The sequence below is a fragment of the Amaranthus tricolor genome, chromosome 15 (assembly GCF_026212465.1).
Source record: "Amaranthus tricolor cultivar Red isolate AtriRed21 chromosome 15, ASM2621246v1, whole genome shotgun sequence".
Taxonomy (NCBI): domain Eukaryota; kingdom Viridiplantae; phylum Streptophyta; class Magnoliopsida; order Caryophyllales; family Amaranthaceae; genus Amaranthus; species Amaranthus tricolor.
In genome coordinates this window covers 9,817,029-9,844,811 of record NC_080061.1, presented here as the reverse complement: position 1 = coordinate 9,844,811, position 27,783 = coordinate 9,817,029, and the positions used below count along the sequence as shown (strand labels likewise).

General features: G+C 33.8%; 1 protein-coding gene across 6 annotated transcripts; it reads left to right on the top strand.

The window, feature by feature from the left end:
• The first annotated feature begins 151 nt into the window (after positions 1-151).
• Positions 152-27,593, top strand: LOC130801930 (inositol hexakisphosphate and diphosphoinositol-pentakisphosphate kinase VIP2-like). 6 transcript variants are annotated; one of them, XM_057665882.1, is made up of 31 exons: positions 155-365; positions 483-606; positions 804-863; positions 965-1,011; positions 2,195-2,278; positions 2,985-3,048; positions 3,544-3,697; positions 4,849-4,919; positions 6,429-6,533; positions 7,648-7,740; positions 8,261-8,335; positions 8,475-8,560; positions 9,763-9,969; positions 10,290-10,389; positions 10,468-10,538; positions 12,001-12,082; positions 12,915-13,073; positions 13,212-13,254; positions 14,730-14,812; positions 14,953-15,015; positions 15,093-15,167; positions 18,628-18,753; positions 20,119-20,360; positions 21,327-21,371; positions 23,139-23,205; positions 23,701-23,772; positions 24,417-24,664; positions 24,763-24,820; positions 25,229-25,396; positions 25,979-26,056; positions 27,164-27,593. In XM_057665882.1, exons 2-31 carry the CDS (start codon positions 523-525, stop codon positions 27,425-27,427), a joined length of 3,174 nt encoding a protein of 1,057 aa, XP_057521865.1. In that variant the 5' UTR covers positions 155-365; positions 483-522; the 3' UTR covers positions 27,428-27,593. The 6 variants fall into 6 exon arrangements, with proteins under 6 accessions (XP_057521866.1, XP_057521869.1, XP_057521865.1 ...); XM_057665885.1 differs by having other exon boundaries at positions 156-365; positions 483-588; XM_057665883.1 differs by having other exon boundaries at positions 152-606; positions 25,982-26,056.
• The last annotated feature ends 190 nt before the right edge of the window (positions 27,594-27,783 follow it).

Sequence of the window (27,783 nt, the reverse complement as noted above, 5' to 3'; positions counted from 1 at the left end):
ATTGGATCTGATTAAAAGTTGTAGCAAGACAAATGATATAACACGGACCTCCAATGTATATTTCCAAAGAAGGCAACATCAAAAAAAGAAAAATAGAAAATCATTTCCAAGAATAGACCAGTCCATGAACCATGAGCATGATCCATGAGACTCCCTAACATGTCACATACTCACATGCATATTCCAGAATCCAAAAATGACCCCACCCCCACTTCTTTCCTCCATCTCCACTTTAATCTTTCCACCCATTTATAAACACGCCTTTTTCATCATCATAATCTCCAAAGTCCAAAAAGGCTAAAAGACTCCGAAAAGCAAAACAGCCTTTCATTTCTCATTACCTATTAGGCATTAGCTAGACTTAGGTATATACTATCCATTATAAATCCTCATTCTCCGCCATTTTTTCAGTTTGGACCATTTCTTTCGTTCTATAATGCTCGCGAATTCTTGACGCTGAAACCTCCGATTTCTGATTTAAGCGTTTCAGGAGAGAGAAATCGAAGTTACAGAAACACGAAAATGGCACAAAACGGTGGCGATGTAGGAAGGAAAATTAAACTTGGTGTTTGTGTGATGGAAAAGAAGGTGAAATGTGATTTTGAGGTTGTTTCTGCTTTATTTTTTTCCAATTCGTCATCAGAATCCTACACACACTGTTCTGTCTATTTTTCTTTTTTTTGATCTTTGATACAATATGTTTTTTTTTTTTTTTGAAATTAATTTCATTGTGTTGATTACGTAGTGTTTTCTAACTTCTTTTCACTTTTCGGTATGGAAAAAAATTGAAATGTTTTTTATAGGCATCTTCGGCCCCGATGAAGCAGATACTTGAGAGATTGGAAGCATTTGGTGAATTTGAGGTCTTATCAATTTTTTTAATTTTTTTTTTTGCATTTGTTTAATACTTACAATACCTTTTTTTCTTGTAAATTTGATAAATATTTTCGTATTCTCTTTTCAGATTACACTTTTCGGCGATAGAGTAATACTTGAAGATCCAATTGAGAGGTACACATCTCACTTTTCTCGTAGAATCCAGTAATATTCTGAGAAAATGCTTTTATATTAATTTATGTTAGTTATTCTTTTTTTTTTTTATGAAATTTATTTAAGCTGTTTGCTTTTATATTTTCTACGCCTTTTCTTATTACTGATCTTTTCCTTTTTATGGAGAGGAATATTTAAGCGATGGCGGCTAAGTAATTTGTCAATTGGTGGTTGGAGTTGACTGAAATAATTTGCTAGTGTATTAGTTGTAATTTGAAAATCATGTGGTTGACTGCTGTGTAAATTGTTTGAACTTTTAGTCAAATGTTGAGAATAGATTCCATTTTGTTGACTATGGCTTACAAGTAATGTTCTTACTGTTAGCATATTGATACTTATGGTTGGGATGTGATAGCGACAGCCTACATGGCATCTTTCCAAAATTGTAATGAGATACTTATATGAAATTTTATACCATTTATACATGATTTTGTGTCGTACTTTAATGGGGCTTTCAACATTGAGTTATGCTACAAGTTGATGAAGCAGTGCAGAATATACTTGGGGAAGTATCAAAATACTTTGGTCCACTACATTTTAATGAAAAAGAAATTATTGAAAGAACTGCTCCAATAAAAAAATTTTTGTTTTGTCTTTGAACAATTTCGATTGAACCTTCTAAACTTAGGGACTATGATGAAGGATATACCAGAAGATCATGAATATGTGCAACATTGATATGCTTCAAGAAATAGAGTCCAACAAGCAATACTAGCTTTCAACTATTTAATTTTTTGCATCTTCATTGTACTAGTATTGTATTTTTTTAAGTTCTTAATTAAGAATATTATTGAGGGCAATATGGAGAAGTTCAAATTTAAGTTGCATCATTGACTAGTGGCATATCGTTTTGGAACGCCTTATAATTGAAATGTGGGTAAATTTTGGGAATGAGGGGTAACTTTTTATACAAGAATTGCCTTTGTTTGTTGCCTATGTTTTCCAACTGTATTCGAGATTCACATTTACATTGGACCATTGAACTTAAAAGAGAGCTCTTGTACTCCTAATCATTAAAAGAATATAATATATTATTTACATTTTTGGTTTCAGAGTATATTTGAGACTAAATGGCAAAGCATTTAAATAGTATTTTTTTATATGGTGTTATCTAAACTTGTTGCTGATGTATTTTCTAATGCAGCTGGCCTTTGTGCGATTGTCTTATTGCTTTCTACTCCACTGGCTATCCTCTTGAAAAAGTTGAGGCATATGCTGCTTTAAGGAAGTAAGCTTCAAAATTTGCCTGATCTGCATCTTATTTATCATTGCACTGCCAGTTTTGTTAACTCAATAGAGTATGTTCCTCTTCCTTCTCCCCCTTCGCTAATAAAGTGTTTGAGGTACGTATGCCAAATTCTCGCTTTTTGATTGGGTGAATCAGATGGATCGTAGCTGGAAATTTCTGCCATAGTAGTATTGTATTGAATATTGATAATATCCTACATACACATTACCTATTTCTTTGCGTTGGCATGACTTGTAACGCTTCTGTTAGGCTTACGTTTTGGGTGATAGCTGTCTTTCATCTTTTTAAAAAGGTAAAACCAATTGTAATATGTATTTTGCTTCTCTTTGTCATTTCTTATCGGATTGAGTGAACTGTGGCTGGCCACTTTTCTTTTCATGGTGCAAAATATTGCCCATATCAACGTATCATAAGTGTATTTTTGCCTCTCTAATAAAGAAAAACAGATGTTTGCAGCTAGCGATGCAGTACCTTAGAAAACCATGTGGATGCCAATTTAATGCAAAATCCAATCATTCTCCCATGTTAATGCTTTATAGTTCATAATAATAGCTGCTTGTGTTTAGATATAGTTTTTGCAATAGAGTGTGGTGTGCTTTTTTTTTAATTGTCACTTGTATATGTTGTCAATCTCTGATGTTGCTCTAACATATGCTTGCATATTGATTTTTTTCATGTATTTTAGGCCCTTTTTAATTAATGAACTTGAGCCACAACACCTGCTGCATGACAGAAGGAAAGTATATGAGGTATGTATTAAATTTCTAAGAGTAATTTACTAGTTGTAGTGGCCTGCTGAATTTCTTAACATATGTGCTGGATGTACCCATTGCCTTTATGCCTTGAGAAACATACATGTGAAGGTCTGCGTTGATGTATGGTGGGCTTAAAAGATACACTTTATTTCCTTGTAATGTGTTTGTGTTTGGTACAATATTTCTTAATGGATCATCTATTCATCTCCATAAGGACTTTCATGTGAATATGATTCTTTTTTGCATGGAGGTTTTTGAATATGATCATTTTGTCCTTTTTATTATGCTCAAAACTATAAAATCATAGGAAAATGTATGCGTAATAAAATTCTAGCGGTGTGAGAAGTTAAGCTAGTTTGCCATGATTCTTATAGTTTCTTTTTTTTTTTTTGTTTTTTTCTCATTTTGCTTGATGAAGTTTTGTTTCTTTTCTAAATCCTTATATTACTCTAAATGAGACTGACTTCTCATTTTCTTTGCATGTGTAAGCATCTGGAGATGTTTGGTATTCCAGTCCCTCGATATGCTCTTGTGAATCGAGATTATCCATTTCAAGAAGTTGATTATTTCTACGAAGAAGATGATTTTGTCGAAGTCCATGGTGAGCGCTTTGCAAAGCCATTTGTGGAGAAACCGGTTGATGGTAAGCCAATCAATTGCTTGAGTACTTAAAATAACAGAATTTCCTATTTTTGTATGATTTGGTTATTTGTTTTTATTCAAGTAATATTATAATGCTTTAGAGGTGTGCAATTTTCCAAAAATCTAGTGTTGCCAAAATTTTCCATTTATGTCAAGTTGTTCATTGTTGAATTTGGGCATGCAACTTCACCTTTCTTTTCAACTACCTGAATTGTTTTTGTTCAATTTGGTGACAACTATTGCATAAGACAGGTAACAATAAGATTTTATATCGGATATGAGTATATGACGATATGAAGCGACTCTTACCGGTGATGTTTATTGAGAACTTTGGCTCAGTGTATGGTAGCTTATTAGGTTATCTTGGATGAGCAGGCAATATTCATTTTACTTAGGTGGAGAGCTTTAGTTAAGCTTACTTATTTTAGTTTTTGATCAGTGTGTAAAACGAAGACTGCCAGTACATAATGATTGATTGATTGAGTCCTGAATTTAAGCTTGTGGTAAAGTTGTCTAGGGGTAGTACTAGCTCTCAAATAATTTAGGTGAAGAGCTTTAGTTTAGCTTAATACTCGTAGCTTTTGATAGATTGACACTCCTGTTCACGCTTTCAACTTGGTATTCAACGATTTTGTTATTTCAACACGGTTCTTGAATTTGATATGGTACGATATATGGTACTGCATCTTATTGTTTCTCCTATTCTCTTTCAGCCCAATTTTAATGATTCTCTTATTCAGTTACTAACTGTAGAGGCTTGTTTTGTTACTTCTGCAATCATTATGTTTAGTAACAAAGCAAGTAATCATTGTGTCTTTTAGTCAACTCTTTCTAGTTGTGCATTTAAGGTAGTGGGTTTTTTTTTTCAACATATATTTTACAAACAAGACTTTGTATTGAAGTAACTTGACAACTTTTGTTCTCTTAGTTGCTTATTGTTCATGTAAACTGGAGTAACCATGAGTTGCATATTTTTCTGTTTCTTCTCTGTTCTTATTACTTATGATGTTACTAGTTGGTTGATAAAATTTATTTGAATCTCTTTACTGTTACAGAGATGAGCTGCTTTCAGTTGCTTTTGTTTCAGTTTCAAACTTTGGAATGTTTATCTATGTAAAGGTTTGCTGACAGTTTTTTATGCCTTTAATTTAGGTGATAATCATAGCATAATGATATATTATCCTAGTTCTGCTGGTGGGGGCATGAAGGAGCTATTCAGGAAGGTGGGCATCTCCATTTTATTAATTGTTTTGATTGTAGTACAATTTAAGAAAGTGGTAATTTCTTCATTGCTTCATGCCTTAATCTGTTGATGTCCCTAGAAAAACAGAAAATACGGACAGATTGAAAATAAGTATAGGCTGTGAATTTTACCCAAAGTGTCTAGTTTATAACCATTTAAAATTAGAGAGACCATGCAGACATGATTCCTAATTCATAGTGGCATAGCCAATATCTACCTTTTGAGCAGTTCAGTTTGATGGGTATTCCCTAATAGTAGCCTTTTGGTGAACAATGTAGAGGTTGGGGCAAAAAGATATATATTGCTTCCTTAAAATACATAAATGCTTGTATTTTTTATACTTTGTTCCAAATCTTAGTTGGCTTGGAAGCTAACAAAACAATACAGTTATTGATTCTGGGGAGAGAAGATATAGTGAATGCAATCATTTGTTAACTACAAAGTGTATTATTTTTTTGAATTTTAAAAAAAAAAGTGTCTTTATTTTTTGTTTCAATTTTTTTATGTCTTAATGTCATGGTGCAAATTCGAAGATTTATATTTTTCTTAATAACCAATATAATTCGTTCGGTTTTGTTAACATTTAGTATGTAGTATCTGTGTTCTAATTTTCAGGATTAGTGTATTAGACTTATTCATATGTAGTTAAGTCCAGGTCAAAGTGCAAAACATGGTAATGGCGCAATTGCGGTAACAAATACATTTATACGGTTACAGGCGTCATGTAGTTGCGCTTGAAATGGCTTGAAACACCATTTTTTTTACACCCTTACGATACATGTAATAGCGGTTCGATAAATTTGAAAACCTTTACGATACGACCAATACGATACGATACAACCTTGTCTTTGCACCATTGTCTTGTTAACATGGCATGGTTGGGAGTTGGGAAATCTTGGTCTTTTAAACTTAGGAGACATGATTCGAGAAGGATAAGTATTTTACGCGATTATTTTCTTTGTATTTACCAATGAGGAGCAAAAATTTATACATGAGTACATGACATATTTGAGTCTGAAGGTTACTTTGATTATTTATTTTCCTTCAAATATTTGTGGTAGATCCTTGACGCTTGGACATGAGGCAAGACACATTTACACGCTATTGTGGGCCTGAAATTTGGATTTTTTTCATAAACAAGTAACTGAATCTTATAGTTGGACTTGTAGCCATCTGATTTGTGAGTACTCGAGCACTAAAATTCTTTGGAAGTCGATGGGCCTTGCAAATGGTCACAACTCACAACTTACAGTTGCACATGCTCTTAGTTTCCCGAAATGAAAAGGAGTCGTGTTCACTGTAATCTGAACCATTTGGATCGTTGCTTGTACATGGTGATGCAAAATCATGATGATTTATAACATCACTAGCTGTGTTTCATGATTTTTCACTGTTTCTTTGTAGTTGATCTTCTGATTTGTGAAAGTAGTAACAATAACAAGTGCCAATTCTGTATTGACTTTACTACTTTTTAATTTATTGGTTTTAGGTTGGAAATCGTTCCAGTGAGTTTCATCCTGATGTCAGACAAGTAAGACGTGATGGCTCCTATATATATGAAGAATTTATGCACACAGGAGGAACAGACGTTAAGGTGGGTTGTGCTTATAATGAGCTGGTGCTCATGCCATGCGTACCACAGTTGTAGATTATGCTTTTCATGGCAGGGACTCAAGCAACTCTAAACAAGTTTTTTACATTTTTAATGAGCAGTTCTGTACATTGCGAATTTATTCTAAAAGTTATGATTGAATGTTTATCTTTTTGTCTGATGCGCTTGGTTGCTAAAAGCCTTGCTATCTAGTGATGTGGATCTTCTCATATAAATAATTTACCCTTTTTCCTGTTTTACAGAGCTCAGTTGAGACACATATTTTCTTTATAATTGATACCAATTTCTATCACGAAATGAACTGGTTATCATTGAACAAAGGCAGCCCTAATACTCCATACTATTGCTGCCGGCAGAAGGCCACTTCCAAATGTGTTTTTAGGGGGCTTTATTCCTTTACCTGTATAGACTTTTGGCATCATGAGCCTAGAAGCATTTTTTAAATTAACTATTGTTTATGCAATATTGCAATCTGAGGGGGAGGTTTGCTTTTGGTTCGAATGCAAATGGTTGTTGAATGCTTAAGATCTCTATAAGTTTGGGTGGATGAATGAGTTTTATTAGTTCATTAGGTTGTATCTGCTATTCTTTGCTTTTGCTTTCAGTTGTAGGAGTTCCGTATAAGTTTGGTTGTTGTTAGTGTAAATGTTCTAAAATTACTTTAATCCTTTACGTTTCTACTTTTTTTTTATCATGCTATTAATGTTCCTTGATCCATTATTTTTTATGCCGGTTTTAAGTATTTTGTTATGCATGTTATTGTGTAAAGCTGGCCTTTTACACGTGTTCTAACTTCTTAGATCTAGAGAAAAATGTCCTTCAAATAATTTTTGAAAGAAAAGACTACCGAAATAGAGACATTTGTTCTCGTTAATTTTCCAATTCTCTCAAGGGCATGCAAGTCCTTTAAGTTAAAGATCGCCTTTTGTTGCATTAGAACATTACAAATTCACAACTATTTTGCTCCACTACGAGCTTTATTACCTTTGTGCTACCTTGATACTCTCTTGTGACTATTATATTCCTTGTATACTATGGGCTCTTTTCCACTTGCTATTTGAATTTGTGCAGTTTTCTGTGGAACTTGTGTTTACAGGTGTACACAGTTGGTCCTGACTATGCTCATGCTGAAGCAAGGAAGTCTCCTGTTGTTGATGGTGTCGTAATGAGAAACCCTGATGGAAAAGAAGTATGTATATATTGCCTAACGTTAAATTTATCTGGTCATTTGTCGATATGGATCCTATTTGAAGGCACACTTTTTAAAACTAAGCTTACAATGTGAGACTTAGATATGTACCCAAATAATGCTTGCAGTCGAATTTAATTTTATTACCAGTGAGAAGGATTTGAGCTAAGTTTTGGAGTCCACCAATGAAGAAAAGGCCAAAGCGTTAATCCCATCACGATGGAGCCTGTTGCATAACTATTGTTCTCTTAACTGTGGCTATCCAAGGAAAAATATATCTTGTTAAAAAGCCAAATTCTGGATTCCTAGATTTTAGAAAATGGGAAAAAGTTTTTGCATTAATTCCTGTATTGCAATAAATATTTCTTGTTACATTTACGTTTAATATCTTGTTCTTTCTTCTGATTATGTATTTATGTTATTCCCTTTGTTCGTGCAATGCCTTTTTTGGGTATATTTATTGTGTCGAAGTTGCAATGAGTTACCAGAAATAAATAATGGGATTTTCTTTGTCTGGTAGGTGAGATATCCCGTTCTGCTCACCCCTGGAGAGAAGCAAATGGCCAGAGAAGTCTGCATTGCGTTTAGACAAGGAGTATGTATAATTAGTTTACCCTATTTATGAACTAAGTTTTCTACGAACATTTTTTTGTTACGGTAGGCTAATTTTTTCTGTGTAAAAAATCTGAAAAATCCCTTTTTATGATATATGTTTATGTTCTCAATGCTAACAGGTTTGTGGATTTGACTTGCTTCGGTGCGGGGGCCGCTCGTATGTTTGTGATGTAAATGGATGGAGTTTTGTAAAAAATTCCCACAAGTACTACCTTTTTTCTTTATGGTCTCTTTAGAAATGTGAATTATGCTGCACATTTGTTCTATGATGTTTTTCAACCTTTGCTTCATACTACATGTTCTTAAAGAAATCTTATATTTGAATTAGTTTGGGAGGAACTTGAAAGTAAAAGTGTTTAACTTTGTTTTTCTAATTCTCCGTTTCAAGTAAATACGAATGTAAAATCCTGAACACTAGCCACTCCCACATGTACACCAATGCTTTTACAAACACTTCTGATCTGAGCTCAAGTCGAAGTACTGTTTTGAGATTTGTTCTTGCTAAGTGAAGTGTTTTTTTAAATGTTTTTATCAAAATTTCTTGATGTGCTTCTACTGTGGGTTTTATATAAGCTAATTGAAACTTCTGGACAAATATCTTTGTTACGATCTTATGGAACAGGGAGAGTAATGTGCAGAAGAAGGGTTATGTAAACTTGAAATTAGGTTACTGAGGAGGTGTTGTTGCTTTATTAAGCTGAAATTTTATGAGCTCGGAATTTGAAGTCATGTTGGTTGTCTTGCTTGTTTATTTTTATTTGTAAATTCAAGTCATGAAGGCTGTGGCATTTGTAATCAAGGGTATCCTATTAATTTCTCCATAGCCTTGTAAGAATTTGCTTTTTTGATACATCACACAAGGTCTCATTTTGGAACAACTAATATGTGTTATATATAATTTAAGCCCTCTACATAGGTCTTCTAACAATGTGGTACCCCCTTGACTCCTTTCAGAAAAAAATTTGTGAAAACGGTCCCGATGTTGCGGACGTAGGTGTTATGACTTGTTTCACGGATATCGCAATGTGAATTGATTACTTGAAAACTATCCATTTTCTCATATTAATTCAAGTTTTCTAGAACGTATATTTAATTGTCAGCTTATAATAGACATTTCAAAACCTAATACATATTAAAAAAAGATTATAATGGCTAATATGCTAGAATGTTAAGTACAAAACCCATTGTAAAGCAGGCAGAATTTATCCCATGCTCCTAAATGAATAGTTTCCTAAGATCCCACCTTGGATAAGTGATGTGTAAATCAGTCGGAATAATCTCTCTTTGTGATTCATACAAATAGTTTCCCTATCTTGCTTAATGTTATTCATATTATATATAGGAAAATGTCAATTTGGAGCTTGTTTGTTTATTATTTTTTAAGACATTGTGTGCTTTCAACTTTAGGTATTACGATGATGCTGCTTGTGTGTTAAGGAAGATGTTTCTAGATGCAAAAGCTCCACATCTTTCTTCTACTATTCCTCCAACTTTACCTTGGAAGGTTAACGAGCCAGTCAATGCCTCAGAAGGACTTACACGCCAAGGAAGTGGTATCATTGGAACATTTGGGCAGTCAGAGGAGTTACGATGTGTAATTGCTGTACTTCGTCAGTAAGGCTTCTCTCCTCAGTCATGTTTCTGGTGGGATATTTATACTTTCCAAACATATGATGGTATCTATGGAAGTTCTTTTTACGTGGAACAACTCTTTTAGTCATGATTTTTCTCACTTGTGCAAACGAAAAATATTGTCTTAGCAACTTTTTTGTTAAAACATAACATGCATTCCCTTTTACTAAACCAAACAATAGGGCTCCTATTTTTAGCTGGTTCTGACATCTGAATTTTCCTTTTTTTTTTTCCCTTTTTGCTCATCATTTAATGGAAAATGAAGTCCAGTCATGTTTAAATAATCACATTGGCTTTTGCAGTGGTGATCGAACTCCGAAACAAAAGGTGAAGTTGAAGGTTACTGAAGAAAAACTGTTGAACTTGATGCTGAAGTACAATGGAGGACGGCCAAGAGCAGAGGTGTTTCTTGTCTTGACCACTACTCATCTTTGCTTCATGTTTGTCAATTTGAAAATTGAAGTCTTTTACTTCTTCCAGACAAAGCTAAAAAGTGCAGTCCAGCTACAAGATCTGTTAGATGCCACCAGAGCTCTTGTTCCCCGTTCCAGGTAAGCATGTTGAAACCTGTTTTTCATATCAAATGCTAATTTCTATTAGGTGAATTCCAAAAATTCATCATTTCTGTTAGCCTACAAATTCTTGTAAATATTTTTGTTAAGTTGTAATTCTGATCATGCAACCAATCCTGATTGTAAGTATTATAGTCCTAATTGTATCTAAATTTCGAGTATTAGTGTCTATACAATTCCACGATATTATGATCCAACAATTTCATCCTATAAAGGCAATTTATGAGGTTATAAGTGCTTCCTGAATGCTATCTTCTAGCAATGTTATATACATTTTTATGCAGTATGTTCTATTTATAAAAAAATAGTGCTGTAACCCAAGCATAATCACACTTGATAGACTCAATTCTAACCTTAATCTGGTCAATATGACTGTTGATGGACTTTAAATGGCTTCAATTGTTTATGCTCGACCCATTAGGTTAAATTGTCTAATCTTACATTATTAGTTCCATATATAGTATGAGTCTATAGTGGAAAAAAAGGATGCAACATTTCTTATCCGTTGAATTGTACAATCGTTCAAATTGACAAACTGATATTATCTTCATCGTAATCGTAAAGGTATAAAAGAATGCAAATTAGGCTGGTTTAAGGGATATATCTCATGGTTCTGGCCAACATATGGCTGTTCAACGACCCCATCAACCTTGCCACTACATCATCATGGTTGTTACTACAATCGCATCAAAATTTGCTATTTTGCACTATGAATATGACCCTAGGAAACAATCTCGTTTCTTTTACAAGGGTAAGATTATGTAAAGACTAGATGAGAGCCCCTTTGGTTGTTTAGCAGCATTGGTACAATGTGATGTTGTCTTTATAGAATGAGCTAGCACATTAATTATAAGACATATCCAACACAATCACTTGTCCTCATACTAATGAAAAAGCTTTTGCCTTTTCTGATTCTAATCGATATTAGATGTGGCTGAGTACTTTTTTTCAGAAAATCTCTTTGATTTGGTGTATTACTTTCAAAGGCATCACTCTAGTATCCTAATTTGCTCAACATGTCTACAATTGAATTTTTCACCTCAACCTAAAAGCTTCCCATTCCATAGAAATTTTGGAAACTTTGATGGCTCTTATCATAGGCGTCTGGCATGTGATGTCATATGCTAAAGAATGAGAATGTTCGTGGCACATTCATGTTTATTTTTCCTAAGAGGAGCAAGACAGTTTTTTTTTTTCCTTTTTTCCTTCCGCATTTGTCTATCATATCAGGATATGATGATCCGTTTGGCATTGACACAAAGCTGTGAGCTTTTGCATCTTGTTTTCTTTATTTCTTATTTGCTTATTTTTGTTGTAATCTTGTTTTGTGAAGTTTTGCCCATTTTCAGATCACTGTTGAGCTTGTGTCCATTAGAATTATGCTTATTCAATGATTTATCAAACGAGCACTTATCCCAAACTACTATCTACTTCCTTGCAGACGTGACAGGGAGAGTGATAGTGAAGCGGAGGATATTGAGCATGCAGAAAAGCTTCGTCAAGTCAAAGCGGTGCTTGAAGAGGTGATTTTCTGGAAACTCCTACAAATTGACGAATCTTGTGCTTTTTTTTTTTTAATTGAATACTATCATAATTTTGCTTTTTTTTTGTGTGTGATTTTTAGCTTCTTTTACAATATCAATTGAGATATGCTGTTCAAATGACAATCACTTTCTCGATATGATTGCATTGAACGAGTTGCTTTATGGTTTTAGAGCAATTACTGTTAGGGACGATTTCTCATGTTGATTTGTTTCAGTTCATGTAGCTGAGTCCGTGTTGTTGGGGTTAAGACTTTAGCATTGTTGTTCATTTGGAATTGCTTCCAACTGTATCACTTTAGTGTGGTTTATATTGCATTTACTGAATTTTAGAAGTATCTACCCAGACATTATCTGTTCAAATTTTAGATGATAGTGCTGGTTTAGGATCATCTAAAATATTTATTTGTACCTAGGTCCTAAGTGTTAATATCAGCTATTTGTATCCTTCATAGTTTTCTCTTTGGTACTAACTAATGGCGGAGGCCTTTTAGGTTGATTGCATTTTGCAGATAAAATTATCTCCTCAAATCCTCACAAAAAATAACTTATTTCCTTTCAGAAATCTGCATGTTTATTGTTCAATACTAGATTGATATATCATTTATGTAACTTGGTTTTACTGAAATTTGAAGAGCTTCCCTTTTATGGAACAATAATGCTGGCTATAATGGGTAGCTTTATCCTACAAAGTTTGATCCTGTCTTGTTGGTTTGATAATGCTTATTAGTTTTCTTATTTGCTAGCATATAGTTTTTATTCATTTGTAACTGGAGAAAACAAAAGTTGACTGTTCTCTATACTTTGTGTTTAGGGAGGGCACTTTTCTGGTATATACAGGAAAGTACAATTAAAACCCTTGAAGTGGGTAAAGGTACCCAAAAACAATGGTGAAGGCGAAGAAGAAAGACCTGTTGAAGCTTTGATGGTCCTGAAATATGGAGGTGTTTTAACACACGCTGGAAGAAAACAGGTTGGATATTTTTATACCTCTTCCTTGAGTGTTTAGGCATGCACGGTTTGTCTAAGTTTCATGAACAGACTCTCCATGCTCATACGAATCCTGACTATCTCTCTACAATAATATCTGCCTGTCTATTTTCTTCAACAGGCTGAAGAGCTTGGTCGGTATTTTCGGAATAACATGTATCCAGGTACCTTAACTGTTCCTATTGCCTTAACTTGTTTATGTTCTTTGTTGATCCTTGATTTTTCCCTTGGTTTTGGACTGAAAACATATATCTAGTGATTGGTTTTCGAAAAAGTTTCTAGTACATATATGCCTTTTTTTGGAAAAGAGAACATTGCCTTTATGCTTATTGATCAAATTGGTAAAAAGGTAGGGAAATTGTTAAGTTTTCAGTCATAATGAATTTTTTTATATGTTTAAACACAAAAAGAACTTTTTTGTAGGCGGAAAGTTTTATACTTCCTCTGTGTTTTTTTAGTTGCTATACTCCAACTAAAACAATATAGAGAAAATGTATTCCAAATCAAGTTTTAGGACTAGCTCCCTATTATAAATATTCTAAATAATGTTACTGAAGTCAGTAAAATACATGAAACAGAAGTGGAATAATTCCTCTATGCTCTATTAACTTATATCTGGAACTGTTGCCTTTTGTGGTTAGTCATATTAGACAAAGCACGCTGCATCACAAAATTCCAAGTTCAGATGATATCCTTTTATATCTAGATACTTCCTCCATTGAAGATTTTTGTTCCTACTTTTTATATCCATTTGCTGACTTGATTTTTCCAGTTTCATCTTATTCCAATTTTGGGTTACATGTTTTTACCTTTTCAAAGTTCCTGGGCCCACTTTAAAGACCCATTCTCACCATTTCTCGCTAAACATCTCTCACCTTCATCAATGTGAAAAATGGGATGCAATTTCTTATTGTCCCTACTTGTTCCAAGCACTTAATAGGAGTACTAAGTATCTGTGATTGCATGTTTAGAACTGTTAATGAATCGATTTTTTTGCAAATCCATATTTAGACAAATCTAACTTGAACTAGCAAGATTATGCTTATCTCAAGTATGAGCTTCAAAATATGGTCCGGTTGAATTCAAAAATGAATTAACAGATAAACCCAAATGAGAAAAATAAGTTTAAAATCAGGTCATCTTATTTCATGTCAAGAAAGGCAAAGCATGAGTTACTGCTCTGTTGTTCCGCCCTGGTCTCTGTGTTGTGTCAGAAAGAGAGAAACAGTGTTGGGAGATTTTAATCTTAACACTTTGAATCTGTGAATATGAGCTGTAGAACCAAATAATACCAATAATATAGATGTTTTGGTTGCAAACATATAGCTGATTGCAGAGGGAGGAAATAGATTACTCAAGATGAAAACTATGGCCCGTGTTTGCTAAAATGGTAGAAATAAAGAGGATATGAATTTTTTTTCTGTTATTTTATGAAAAAGGGATCAATATCTGATTAATTTGAAGTTTACACGTTTATTCGGGGTATATAACTTTTGTGTAATGTTATGTACTACAGTAAAAATTTTGGAGCACAGTACACAATTTTCCCTTTCAGTACAAGTTTGCTATAGTTTTGAGACATTCTTCGTTTGCCAACGAATCAGCATGTGTTGGTCAAAATTAATCCTGGATGTTACAGGTGAAGGCACAGGTCTACTGCGGTTACATAGTACATACCGTCATGATCTGAAGATCTACAGCTCTGATGAAGGGCGGGTGCAGGTGAGTCCTTGGTCCGGCTATCTATCTAATGTTGTTTATTCCAAATAAATATTGTAACTTTGATCTAGTATACCTTCTTACTCCAGTTTAAGTATTAAGTTCTTGATTAATTTCGAATTGAAGATTTATTTTGATGACAGATGTCAGCAGCTGCTTTTGCTAAAGGTCTGCTTGATTTGGAAGGGCAGCTGACACCAATTCTTGTATGCCATGTTATTTGCTCACCATGCATTTCAAGAGCCCCAATTTTTTATGTGGAAGCTGACATGTTCTGTTATAGGTTTCACTTGTGAGTAAGGACTCTTCAATGTTAGATGGACTTGATAATGCAAGCATTGAGATGGAGCAAGCAAAGGTTGTTTCTTAATTTATTCCCTCTTTTCAATTCATTTGTTTCATAAATCACAAATAATTTTAGGTTTTTATAAAATGATGTCTAATCATCTGTTATGTGTTTTCTTGTATTGCAATCATTTATTTTTTTTGGTTTGATGAAAAGGCACATTTTTTATATACTTGAAAAGTATTACCATATTTAAGGGGTCAGCCCGTTGATTGTTGAAACAAATATTACCGCAAGTGAAGAGCTTAAGCTGGAAATGCATTATCTTAATTTTAGTTAATTGATAGTAACAATTCGTTGAACAATTTGCACTGAGTGTTAATTTGAAATTTTGGGTTATCAGATTACATGTTAAGATTTAGGAGTTCATTCATAGTTTAAATGTGATATTTTTGTTCATGTCATGGAGAGTTCTCAATAGATTGAATTGAGTGAGATTAATTTAATTAAATGGCATTTTAAATTACGAACTTGTTTACGAACTTTGCTCAATTAGAATAGCTGTCCATGAAGGCATAAACTCGCAATTACACAGTAGTTTGTAGATAAACAGAGTTTGAACCATTGAAGTGCGAAACGCGGATCAGACCTCCGGTCTCTGGTCGGAAACGTCCGTGCCGGAGTCGTGAGGATTCGTAACTCAGGTCGCCGGTGATGGCGATCCGGGTTCCGGTGAAGCTTCTTGTTGTTTATTGAGAAACTAAGGGAAAAAAAAGAAATAGAGCTTACCTTTTCTATTTTAGTGGAGGGAAGAAAAATGGGGAAGAAGATGAAGTCCCAAGCTCTCAACCACATAGAAGTTGTATTAGGTTAAACTACTAGGTTAAGTCTAAATTTGACTAGGTCATAGTTTGATTTTATTGGGTTGGCCCACTACTTTAAAAAGGGCGTACACAAACACTGCAACACTCTTTTTTTACTATATACATATATAAATACACACACACACATATATATATATATATATGTATATATACACACACATACACACACACACTGTTTTAACTCTTTTCTTTCTCTTTCTTTTAAAAGTACTTTTTTGTATGTGTTTTTTCTTTTCTTTTTCTTATTTTTTTACTATTATGTTTTAGACTTTAGCACTATCATTCCTAATATATATATTTTTGGGAAATTTTATGTGGTAACCCTGAACTTTTGGCTTTTCCACGTGGTAAAGAAACGTTTTTTAATCCATGTGATGACTTTGACCTTCTCACTTTTCCTCGTGGTAGACAAGCGAAGTTTTTTTTGTTAACTTATACGCTCTTTTTACCCAACGAAATGACATTTTTTTCAAAAAAAAAAACATCGTAATCACCCTAATTGACCACAAATTTCGAAATCCAGTCGAAATAAATACTTAATTTAACTAAAAACTTCACATTTTGTCAACCATATGGAAAACTTGGAAGCTCATGGTCACCACGTGGAATTAAAAACTATTTGTGGAAAAGCCAAAAACTCAAGGTCACCACGTGGAATTTCCCTATAATTTATCTAATCTGTTTATGTAGACTTTAGTATTGTTAGGTTTTGATTTTTTTGTACTTATTTATTTGTGCATTGTATCATTTCGTTTCCTACGTTTCCGAAACTTATAAATTATCGTATCTCGTTTCTGTTTCCGTTTCTCGTATTATATCGAATTTCGTTTCGTGCAACATTGGTTTGAACACGTTTTTGGGCTCCAATGATAGCTCAAGAGTGTAAGTTGAGTTTGAAGATGAACAAGGTGGTACCAGTGGCGGATCTTGGCTTGGGCCAAAGTCATTATTTAAATAAAGAAATTAGGATTGCCAAGATTTGAACCTCCAACCTCTAGTTTAAAAATTATATTCTTAATCACTAAGCCACATGTTTTATTGCAATGGTGAAATAATATTTTGCTTTTATGTTTTGACCTAAAAAATTTAATGGGGGTCAAGACGCTCTGCATTAGTTAAGGACTTAAGGTTTGCCCCTGGGTAGTACTAGGCTGATTAACTCCCCTACCATATTCCACTAAAAATGACACGATTGAACAATTTTTACCGACAAATGATTACTTCTATTGATAAAACTATTTTTATGCACTTTTGAAACTGCGTTTTTATATTAAAAAATTCAAAGTAAAACTGTAGACTCTAGGACATTTATGCATTTGGAATAGAGTAGTACATTTAATCATGAACTGCAACAATTCAAAATTTTACAATATGTTCTGCTCCCTTGTTTGTGTCTCTCATAGTGCAAAAACTCGGATGTAATCGTGGTTACAGCGGTGAAAATGCTTTCATAGGCAATAGATATGGTTTTACAATTATCTCGATTTATTTATTCGGTCGTGCTAAGCTCCAAAGCCTTAAAACACTCTTAAAACAGTGATACGGGTGATATTTTGCACTATGGTGGCTTTCATACAACCAAAAACGCAAAATAATTCCATATCTACTAGTTCATAATTTTTGTAGTTCTTGCAATGAGTTTTGTTTTTTCTGTACTCACTATGACTTAGAGAGTGGACATGATCTTGGATGTCGATCAGTGACCTTTTGTTTGTATTTTATTCTCAAGCACCCAGGTCAAAAGATCACATCCACATTTTTCCTGTCTGTTCAACTGTATCACCTTTTGGTTGAAATTACACATGTATAATTAACCTTTATAACTGTTTCACCCTCTTTGTCAAAATTTTCTTTCTAATTGTGTAGCTATTTGGCGGACGATTATCAAGTTGAAATTGTTAGTACCCTTTTCAACATTTAGGAATTAGGATCATATCATTGTGAATGTCTTCCTTAAAAGCATATTACAACAAGTCATTGCCCTAATGCATATGCAATTTTACCCTTGTTATACACTTGTTTGTGATAATAAAGAGGTTATTTTCGATTTGGTAGTAAACATTATCTTCAAAAGAAGATTGCTCTTTTATAGTATGAGTGCCTCAGAGCTAAGTTTTTCATTTTTCTCGTGTTAAAAATAACAACAGTTTAGAAGTTTATGGCTGGTGCCTGGTAGATACTACATATGACAAATGCTTCTACTAAAAGCAAGTCATGTAAAATAGCGTAATTCGTGAAATAAGACATTGTTACTTGATATGATTGCTTCTGAGATGTTTACTTCAAAGGACAGCCTTTTCTCCTGATAATCATACTCGAAGCCAAACAAGCCATTTGCCATTAATCTATCATGTTATTCCATTTGCTGCTTCATATTCTTTTGATAATGTCGTTTATTTAACTTTGATTACATTCTCTAATTTAATAGCAATGTTTGACTTCTTTCTTTGTTCTTGTTTGTTGCTAAGTAGCAGATATATTAGTTAGAGAAGGAAAAAGAAGAGCTAGAGAAAGTAGATGGTTGTAATTTGTTTGATTATGGGCTTATTATATTTCATCAATGCATTTTATGTTCTTTCTAATATTGTTCTACTTTGTTCTTAGATTACAACATGGTTTTCATTTGTTCTCATTTGATTACTCCTTAGGCAAGGTTGAATGATATTATAACATCTGGAGCATCCACTTGCCACAGTAATGGATCACCTGAATTTCCTTGGATGGTTGATGGGGCTGGACTTCCTCTTAATGCGTTTGAGTATCTCCCTAAATTGGTATATAGATTCTTAAAACCAATCTTGAAATTTCTCTTTTTCTTTATGCGTGTCTTTTTAAGTTTATTGATGTTATGATTTAGGAAAAATTGTCCTAAATAATCCAATTTATTGTCCATTCTTTGCTAATAATCCCATCTTTTGAAAATTTTTAAATAATCCAACCTTTGCATAGTTTTTGTTGTGAATGGACCTTTGTTGCAAAGAACAGGTTACAACCGGTAAATCTCTTTTCCTTTTAATTTATTCAAACACTTTATTTTTCTATTAAAAAATCTCTTTGACCTTCATTAAAGTCTCCATCTACCTCTTTCTCTTCATTTTGGACACGAATAAAAATTCTCACCAGCCCCAGAACCTTTCTTCGCCTTTTGCAACTTTACTTCGAGAAAAAGAGGATTAGAGTTCATACCTTGTAAAATTATTAAGACTTTCACTAAATTAAAGATAATGTGAAAGTTTTTTTTTTCTCTCTTCAAAATTTTGGGGTTGAATATGGTGTTACTCTATGGAGGCAGGCTTATAAAGGAGTAGGATGACTTATTGAATATAATGGCTAGTAGTAACCTAGAATACCCGGTTTGTTTTTTCAAGGGTCCATTCGCAACAAAATAAAGGTAAAGGTTGGATTATTTAAAAGAATTTCAAAAGATGGGATTATTTACAGGTAATGGGCAATAGGTTGGATTATTCAGGATAATTTTTCCTATGATTTATTGCTTTAATTTTTTATCTCCAAAAGGATTAGCAGCGAAGGTGATAAATTGGATACATTTTGGATCTCAATGAGAATGAGCTATCACTTTTTATGCCGTGTCCAATTTTTATATTCCATTTGTGTCTTTATACTTTTGATACCTGCTATTTGATATCTTTTGGTGAGATTTCTCTTACCTTGAAACAGAAATGGTCATATTATTTGTTTATGATGTTTAACAATATCTATTAAATCAAATGTTATTTTAAATGTGTGATTTCAAATGCATACATGAGTGTAGACATTATGGTATTTGAAATCACAAATAGATGTTGATTATATGCTTCCTTTGAATAATTGTCCCTGTTGAAGATAATGGGGATGGGAGTAGGAAAAACCGAAAAAGAACTTTATGCCTTTCGTAAGTATTTTCATCCGTTTCAATTAAATGTTTTGAACTGGTTGAATGGCGCATCAAGGTGTGAATTGAATTTTTTTAACATATTCCACACTCCAGCATTTGCAATAAACACACAATGTTTCTTAATCTTAATATGTGACATCAGTTATCAGCCTATGGTAATTGATGGCATTTTGGCATTTAAGTCTGAATGTATATCTCATGAGGGTATTTTTCTTTCCCCTTTTGGGTAAATTGTAATGTCTAGGTGGAGTTGACTAAGAAGGTTACTGAACAAGTGCGGCAGCTAGCTAAGGATGAAGATGAAGAACTTGCAGAAAAAAGTCCATATGATGTGTTCCCTCCATATGACCAAGCTAAGGCTCTTGGAAAGACTAATATTGATGTTGATAGGATCGCTGCAGGATTACCATGTGGCAGTGAAGGATTCCTTCTCATGTATGCTCGATGGAGAAAACTCGAAAGAGATTTGTATAATGAACGAAAAGCGTAAGTCTTTTCATCCTCAATCATGTTGAAATATCGATTTGGTTAACTAGGTCAACTTCTTTTCTTGGCATTCAATGATTTTTGATAAGTTTTCTTGAGGATCTACTCTTTTGTAAGGATAATAGCTAATGTGGATCTCACTTGAGGACAATTAAGGTGCTCTGCAGTCCTAGACCAGACTGAACTGCACTGGAACTCAGGCTTTATTACCTAGAGAGCAGGCTTGTTCGAAATTATCCTATACTGACTAGTCGTTCTTTGCCTAAAATTTTCTTTGTTTTATTTGTTTGCTGCCAATCACTTTCCCCTTGATGATTTTCAGCATATCAACATATCATCTTTTCTTTCATCATTTTTACCTGAGTGGCTAAGGCACTGAGCCTAGTAAACTGCACAAGCATGGGATTAATGTTTCCTCCTATAGTAATGTGAAGAAATGTTTTACATTTAACTTAACCCTTCATTTTCATAATCCGCTTGCACAAATCCACCAACAAATCTGTCTTTACGTTGCCCAAAAATTAACTAGCTTCTTGAACAGTGAAAACCTGCTTCCTTTATATAATAGCTTTTCTGCCCCTAATTTTCTTAAAACACTTTTTGGTATCGATGCATATCAGTTGGCAATTATCAGGTTGATGGACTAAATAACCAATTTTTTATGATGCTTTTCTCTCTGTGTGCTGATTCGACCCGAATGGAATCTTGAAAGAAAAAGTTTTTGACAGGGAGAACTAACCACTTACATAGGTCAGGTCTCTCCATTACATTTTAGTGATGAAGATTGATTGTTGAACATTACGTCATTACCTGATTTATAAGAAGAATTCATGTGACATTTTTTTTATTGAACTTGCCTTGCTGTTGAGTCTTACTTTTCTGTTTTCACATGTAAAAGTTGATTGTTCAAGAATAGAAGATTTATAATTGATGATTAACTACACTGACATCTTGAACGTCTTGCAGGAGATATGATATAACTCAAATTCCAGATGTCTATGACTCATGCAAGTAAGTATTTCAGTTGTGAACCTTGTTACTTGTCATAGTTGTAAAAAAAATCTCATTTTGGGCCATTTCAAGGAATATCTCCTTTTTTTTTTTTTTTTTTTTTCAAATTTGGTGTTACAATAATGCATCACTACCGTCATCACTGTGTCGTTACCCCGATCACATCCGGCATTGCATTTTTGCACTATGGTTTAAGATATATATGAATTATGGTGATTTATTTTGCAGTGAACATTGTTGTTTATAGTTTGGATCGATTTGCATATCAATTTTTGCATGACATTATGTTTGTGCACGAGAGTTCTTTCAATTAATCATTCATACAATATTTCATTGCCCCAAACGCCATTAAGTGGCCCCACCCGGTGGGGTTTGGAGGGGGTCGGATGCATGCGATCTTATGCTATACACTTGTTATTGATAACAAAGAGGTTGTTTTCAGTTGATCCTTGTTTAGCAACATTATCTACAACTTCACATAAATAAAAAGTACACGGGATCTGATAAACCATTTTACTATAGTCCATTATAATCCAAAACCCAAGAACTATAAATCTTTATTGAGCTATCACATTCATATTTTTAAAAATTAAACATGTAGCACTCAATCCGTAATTGTTCATTTCTAAATGGAGATACTTTACCGCATCTTAAGCTAGAACTAAATGTTCTGTGTCAAGACCTTTCTCCATTCCATTCTCATTTAAACTATCATTGGGGATGATACTATGCTGACTAAAGGAATTGACTATGATATATCATAATACCGGAAATACAAATTCTTGTTTAGTTCCGTCCCATTAACAGGACGAGTCTAAGTTGTATATGACTGTCTGACTGGTTTAAATATATATGTGATTGGTTTTAAGTTGATGCGATTGATTTTGTAGACATAAGTTTACACTATATGTTTCATACTTTCATTTTATCATCTATGTGTACATTCTTAAGGCATATGTGATGATTGTTAAAGTGTAGTGATCGTTATTACTATATAATTTTTCCACTATTAGATTAATATTCTCATTTAATTAATGAAGCATGGAAGAAGTCAATAATAAGCACTATGTGGTCAATTTTAAGCTCTAATGTGATTGATTTTAAACTATATATGATTTTTAACTGTATGTGTTCAGTTTTAAGCTATGTGTGACGGATTTTTAGCTACATGAGCGCTTTTAAACAGTATGTGGTTATAGTGGGCTGTCCCATATACGACGTCCTAATATTGAGACAGCCGCATATGAGACACGTACCAGAAATGGCCAAGTTTAGCATTATACTCCTATTTCCGTATGTGCTTTGTCTTCCTCAGTGAGTTCTTATTATTTCTAATACATTTGCATAATATAGAATTTTTAGGATGAAATGAACTGCTTTCTTCCTCCAATTGATAAAAACACAACAGTAGTTTCTCTTCAAGCTGTTAAGCTATATCTTTCTAGTCGGCAAGTTTCTATCTAGCACGTTACCAGTATGGTTGTTTTTCAAATAAACTTCTTACTTGGGGTTTATTTTCTCTATTGATTTCTTGTATTTATATTTCTATTTGATTATTGTGTTGTTTTTTGGATGGTTGAAATTTTCTTTACTTTTTATTGTGTTGAGAGGGAGGTGGGGCATGTTAGGGATACGCTTGTATTTTCTCCTTGCACTGTCTTGTGGATGTTGGGTACACAACTCCTTGATATGTCGCTGTAACATATGAGGTGATGCTGTTTGTCACTGGTGGTTTTGGGATATGTCTAATAACAACTCTCCTGACAGATATGATCTCTTACACAACGCGCACCTAAATCTTGAAAGCTTGGATGAACTCTTTAATGTTGCTAAGGTATGCTGAACTTCTTTTCAGTTTAGACTACCAATTCCCTACCCATTTGTTACCCAGCCGGTCTCCTGAGAGACGTCTCTCAGTAGAGTCCATTAAAGCTTAATGTATACTCTTACTCAATATTTTCCTTTATGGGCCAGCCCAATTAAAGATGGTCTCTCAAAAAGACCGTCTCTCACAAGAATTTGTGTTACCAAAACTGTATCCATTTGTTTTATTTGAATGTTGTTACAGACATGCTTGTCATTTACTATATTGGTAAACAGGTTTTATTCTTATATTGTTTGAACATTGTTAGATATTCCTATATAGATGCGTTGTACCATGTACTTCTTGGCATTCTTTATATTGTTTGTTTTATGCTTGTTAATTTCTTTTTTGGGAGTTCTCAGTATTTTCTGCTCAATGCTTAGCACAAGTGATCAGGCTATAGCCTAACGTATCTTCACTGAATCATCAATCTAATTTTCTGATTTGCTTATTCTTGTGTTCCAGTTACTTGCAGATGGTGTTATCCCAAATGAGTATGGGATCAATCCCAAGCATAAACTGAAAATTGGTTCGAAGGTACTTGTCTCTGGATTAATAATTACTCTTATCACGTCATATTATTTCATAATGTTCCTTGTTTTTATCTGGTCTTTGATTTGTCATCACTTGGTAAGCTTCAAATGAGCTTACAGTTTCTTTCTTACCTAGTTGCTTCCCTTCAGATTTAGGATGGGGCATTATTGTTAGTGTTCCAAAGTTCTGGTTGCATGGTTGTCCTGTAGTATTCCAGCTAGAAATTCTGGTGTTCTGTCAAAGATTGAGTGGCAGCAAAAATTTACTCTGGGTGAAAATCAATCGACAATTTGTTTCCCTTTAATGTAGAGATATTATATTGATAGCTTAAGTTGTTTAGCCTTATTTATAGGGCTGCTGAAAACTTATGCTTATGCAATCCTCTCTGTAGACTAAATATATTTGTTATTTTAATGTGTTTTTGTGTCTGCAATCTACATTTCTAATAATAATTTGATGGCTAAAAATAGCACTAGAAAATCTGTCATGAAGTTGTAGAAAAACTTTGATTTCACTTGTTTGATTATTTTAATGTGTAAAATGGTAAACAAGAGATTGGTTCATTATACCTTCTGTTTGATTTGTGAATCTTGCAAATCGTGTTCAAACATGTAACAGTTTAGAAAATATACTCCTCTCGGATGCAGATTGCACGTCGTTTGTTGGGCAAGATATTGATTGATTTGAGAAACACTCGTGAAGAAGCTATCAATGTTGCTGAACTGAAGAGCAACGACTCCCAGCATACTCAATCTGTAAAGAAAGACGATGCCAACTCTCGATCGAAAACACAGACTAAAAATGAAGATACAAGAAGATCTAGTGCGACAAGTGATCTTTCAATTGATCAGGAAGACGACGATGAAAAGGAAACTGAATACCGATTGGATCCAAAGTGCGTATATTTTTTTGACTGATTTTCCTTTGATAAAGTGCTTGTACGTTCTGGTTAATTCTTGTATCAAGGTCATTCTGATGTTGGTCTTTACTCAGGTATGCTAATGTGAAGACACCAGAACGACATGTGAAGACGCGACTATATTTTACTTCAGTAAGTAACTTCAAACATCTTAACTAATACTCCCTCCGAACCAATTTAGATGTCCCATTTCTATTTTTGTCAATCTTTTTTTACCTAAATATTCTTAGTTCACACAAGTAATTACGAATTTACCCTCATATACTTTACTTACTCAACTACCCTTCACTACTTACCCTTCACTACTTACCCTTTACTACTTACCCTTTTTAATGGACCCCACACCATCCTTGATAACCGTGCCCAAGCAAATGAGACATCTAAATTGATTCGGAGGGAGTATTTCATATCACAACCTAATAAAAAATAGCAGTTGCTGGAGACATAAGTAAATCAGTTTTCTTTATATGATTAATATGTGCCATTGGCTGTCAGTCACAACAGTAGGTATCATATTTTAATTTTTTGTTGGGTTGACAGGAATCTCATATTCATTCCTTGATGAACGTCCTTCGCTATTGTAACTTGGATGAATCTTTACAAGGAGAAGAGAGCCTTGTTTGTCTCAGTGCTCTGGAGCGACTATTCAAAACTAAGGAGCTAGATTACATGAGTTACATAGTATTGAGGATGTTTGAGAACACAGAGGTTGGTAATTTACTTTATATTTTTCATGACTTGGAAAAACTTGTAAACTTAAAAACCTTGGTGGGGAAAGAATTGGATGAAAACAAATGCATAGGAATGCGTTCATCGGAGCAGTGAGAGAAATTTGATACACTCTTTTAACGTTTTTTGTTTTCTGCAAATCGGTTGAAAGGTGTGTAAACAGTTTGTGTGATGATACCGAAGACTGAAGCTGATAACTAGTATTGTTTTTAATTTTCTTTATTTGTCGAAGTGCCTAGGAAATTTGTTTATTAGTTAGTGAACGTAAATGGACAGAGTCTCCCCTAGAAGTCAATAATTTTGGGAGTTTAAACACCAACTCTCTCATACATCCTGGAAATTGAAGCTGAGACAAAAATTGATGTGTTGTTTTATGTGAAGGAAGGTATTGCATATATTAAAATCCACAGTATCTTAGCATTCCATGAATTCATGAACTTAACATTGGCTGACATTATGAGATCATTACTGGTATACAAGTGATTGGGCTTCTGGTATTTCATTGATGTTTTATTGTGGTTTTATGTACAGCCTAGTGAATTTGTTGTTGAAATTTTATAGCAGGTAGCTCAAGACGATCCAAAAAGATTTCGCATTGAATTGACTTTCAGTCGTGGTGCTGATCTGTCACCTCTGGAGGTAATAACTAATTATTTCAGTGATCTAATATTCTCTTTCCATTCTTTGGCCGACTGATCTGCATCCAGGAATAAAAAATCCATCTTAAAATAACTTTAATTTACCATCATCAATCACTCCATCGTCTAATTTAAATATAAAATCTCAAAAGTTATTGTCAACAATGAACAAAAAGCAAAAATAAAATCTTTGAATATAAGAGAATCCACTTGCTAAAAAATTAAACTCCACAGCAAATTTACCATATAAATGCAACATACCCAAGAATTTAAGGAAAATAAAGTCCTAAAATAGCTTCAAATTAAAAAAAACCAAAACAACTTACCCAAAAAAAAAAAAGAAAAATCAAGTAAATAATAGGAAGGGAGAAAGAAAAAAAAAGGCACAAAATAAAGGGAGTTGTGGGAGCTTGAACAACAGACCACATGAAGATAACTAATCTACCAACTCATCCAACTTACTATTTATTACCATTTTTTCCATTTTAATATATGTCAATTAACATCATTGACACCTCATTGTATCGGCCCCTAAGACAAGGATTTGTTGGGTGGTATAAGGATAATAAATAGTCATGGATAACTGAGAAAACTTTTGCTCCCATGTGCATTTCTCATCTATACCCTTTGTTTCATTAATGGAAATATTGTCATCATACCGTGCTTCTTTATCCCTTCTTCTTGTACATACTGTCCATGGAGTTCTTTTGGTGAGATAACTTGTCTCTTCATCTCCATTACCATTCTCATTCCTGACCTCATCCTTCGAAAAATAAACAATGCATAAATTTATCCCTTCTTTATCTCTGAAACACCCTCAAGTGTAGAGGACTGATTCTTCGTCTCTAAAAAGAATCATAATAACTATTTATACCTCCATTTAAAGCTTATCTTCATCATATATCGTGATCAAACATTAATCAATATGGTACTATCAGAATGAAATCATTTGCAATGACCTGTGCGTTCTTAATACTTGTGTCAGAGACAGACGTGAAATTTGGATTTTGTATTTCTATTATTTCTGTACAGTTTGTTGATGTAGCAGCTTATGTTCCCTAATGCTCCCATTTATGAATCTGATGCATGTTTCTATATGTGCTCACAGAACAAAGACAGTGAAGCAAATTGGTTGCATCAGGAGCATACGTTGCCTATCATGGGACCAGAAAGGTTGCAAGAGGTTGGATCGTGCCTGACCTTTGAGAAAATGGAAGATATGTTCCGTCCATTTGCAATGCCTGCTGAAGACTTTCCACCCCCTATTACACCCATAGGCTTCACTGGTTACTTCTCGAAATCAACTGCCGTTCTTGAACGCCTTGTGAACTTTTGGCCTTTCAATAAGCACACTAGTTTCAATGGCAAGTGAATTTGTATATAGCACACACTTGCTGATTCTTGTAAATATCAGTTTTGACCCTGCTTTTGTTTCTATCTCAATCATTCGTTTTCTTTAGTTTGAGTTCTGCTTCATTCCTTGAAGGGGAATGTGAAGTTTTGATAACTTGCAAGTGGTAAAGCATATTTCAGTAAGAGTTGTTCTGTGCCCAACAGAAAGTGATTTTGCATTTATAAGTAGATTCAGCTGTTATTTGTCAAAATAAGCTACAGATGATATGCCAAAGAAATGCGCTTCAAAACCAGTAGCACATGATAGAATTTAAGCAAATTGTCAAAAACTATCTTATATATATGGCGGTTGGTGAGAAAATAGCTGTTACTGTT

Bases quoted from the DNA above. Each gene is read 5' to 3' on its own strand.
- LOC130801930 (XM_057665882.1), top strand. From the start codon at position 523: ATGGCACAAAACGGTGGCGATGTAGGAAGGAAAATTAAACTTGGTGTT. The intron at 13,255-14,729 runs GTACCTTAACTG...TGGATGTTACAG, and splicing joins TCGGAATAACATGTATCCAG to GTGAAGGCACAGGTCTACTG. The intron at 15,168-18,627 runs GTTGTTTCTTAA...ATTACTCCTTAG, and splicing joins TTGAGATGGAGCAAGCAAAG to GCAAGGTTGAATGATATTAT.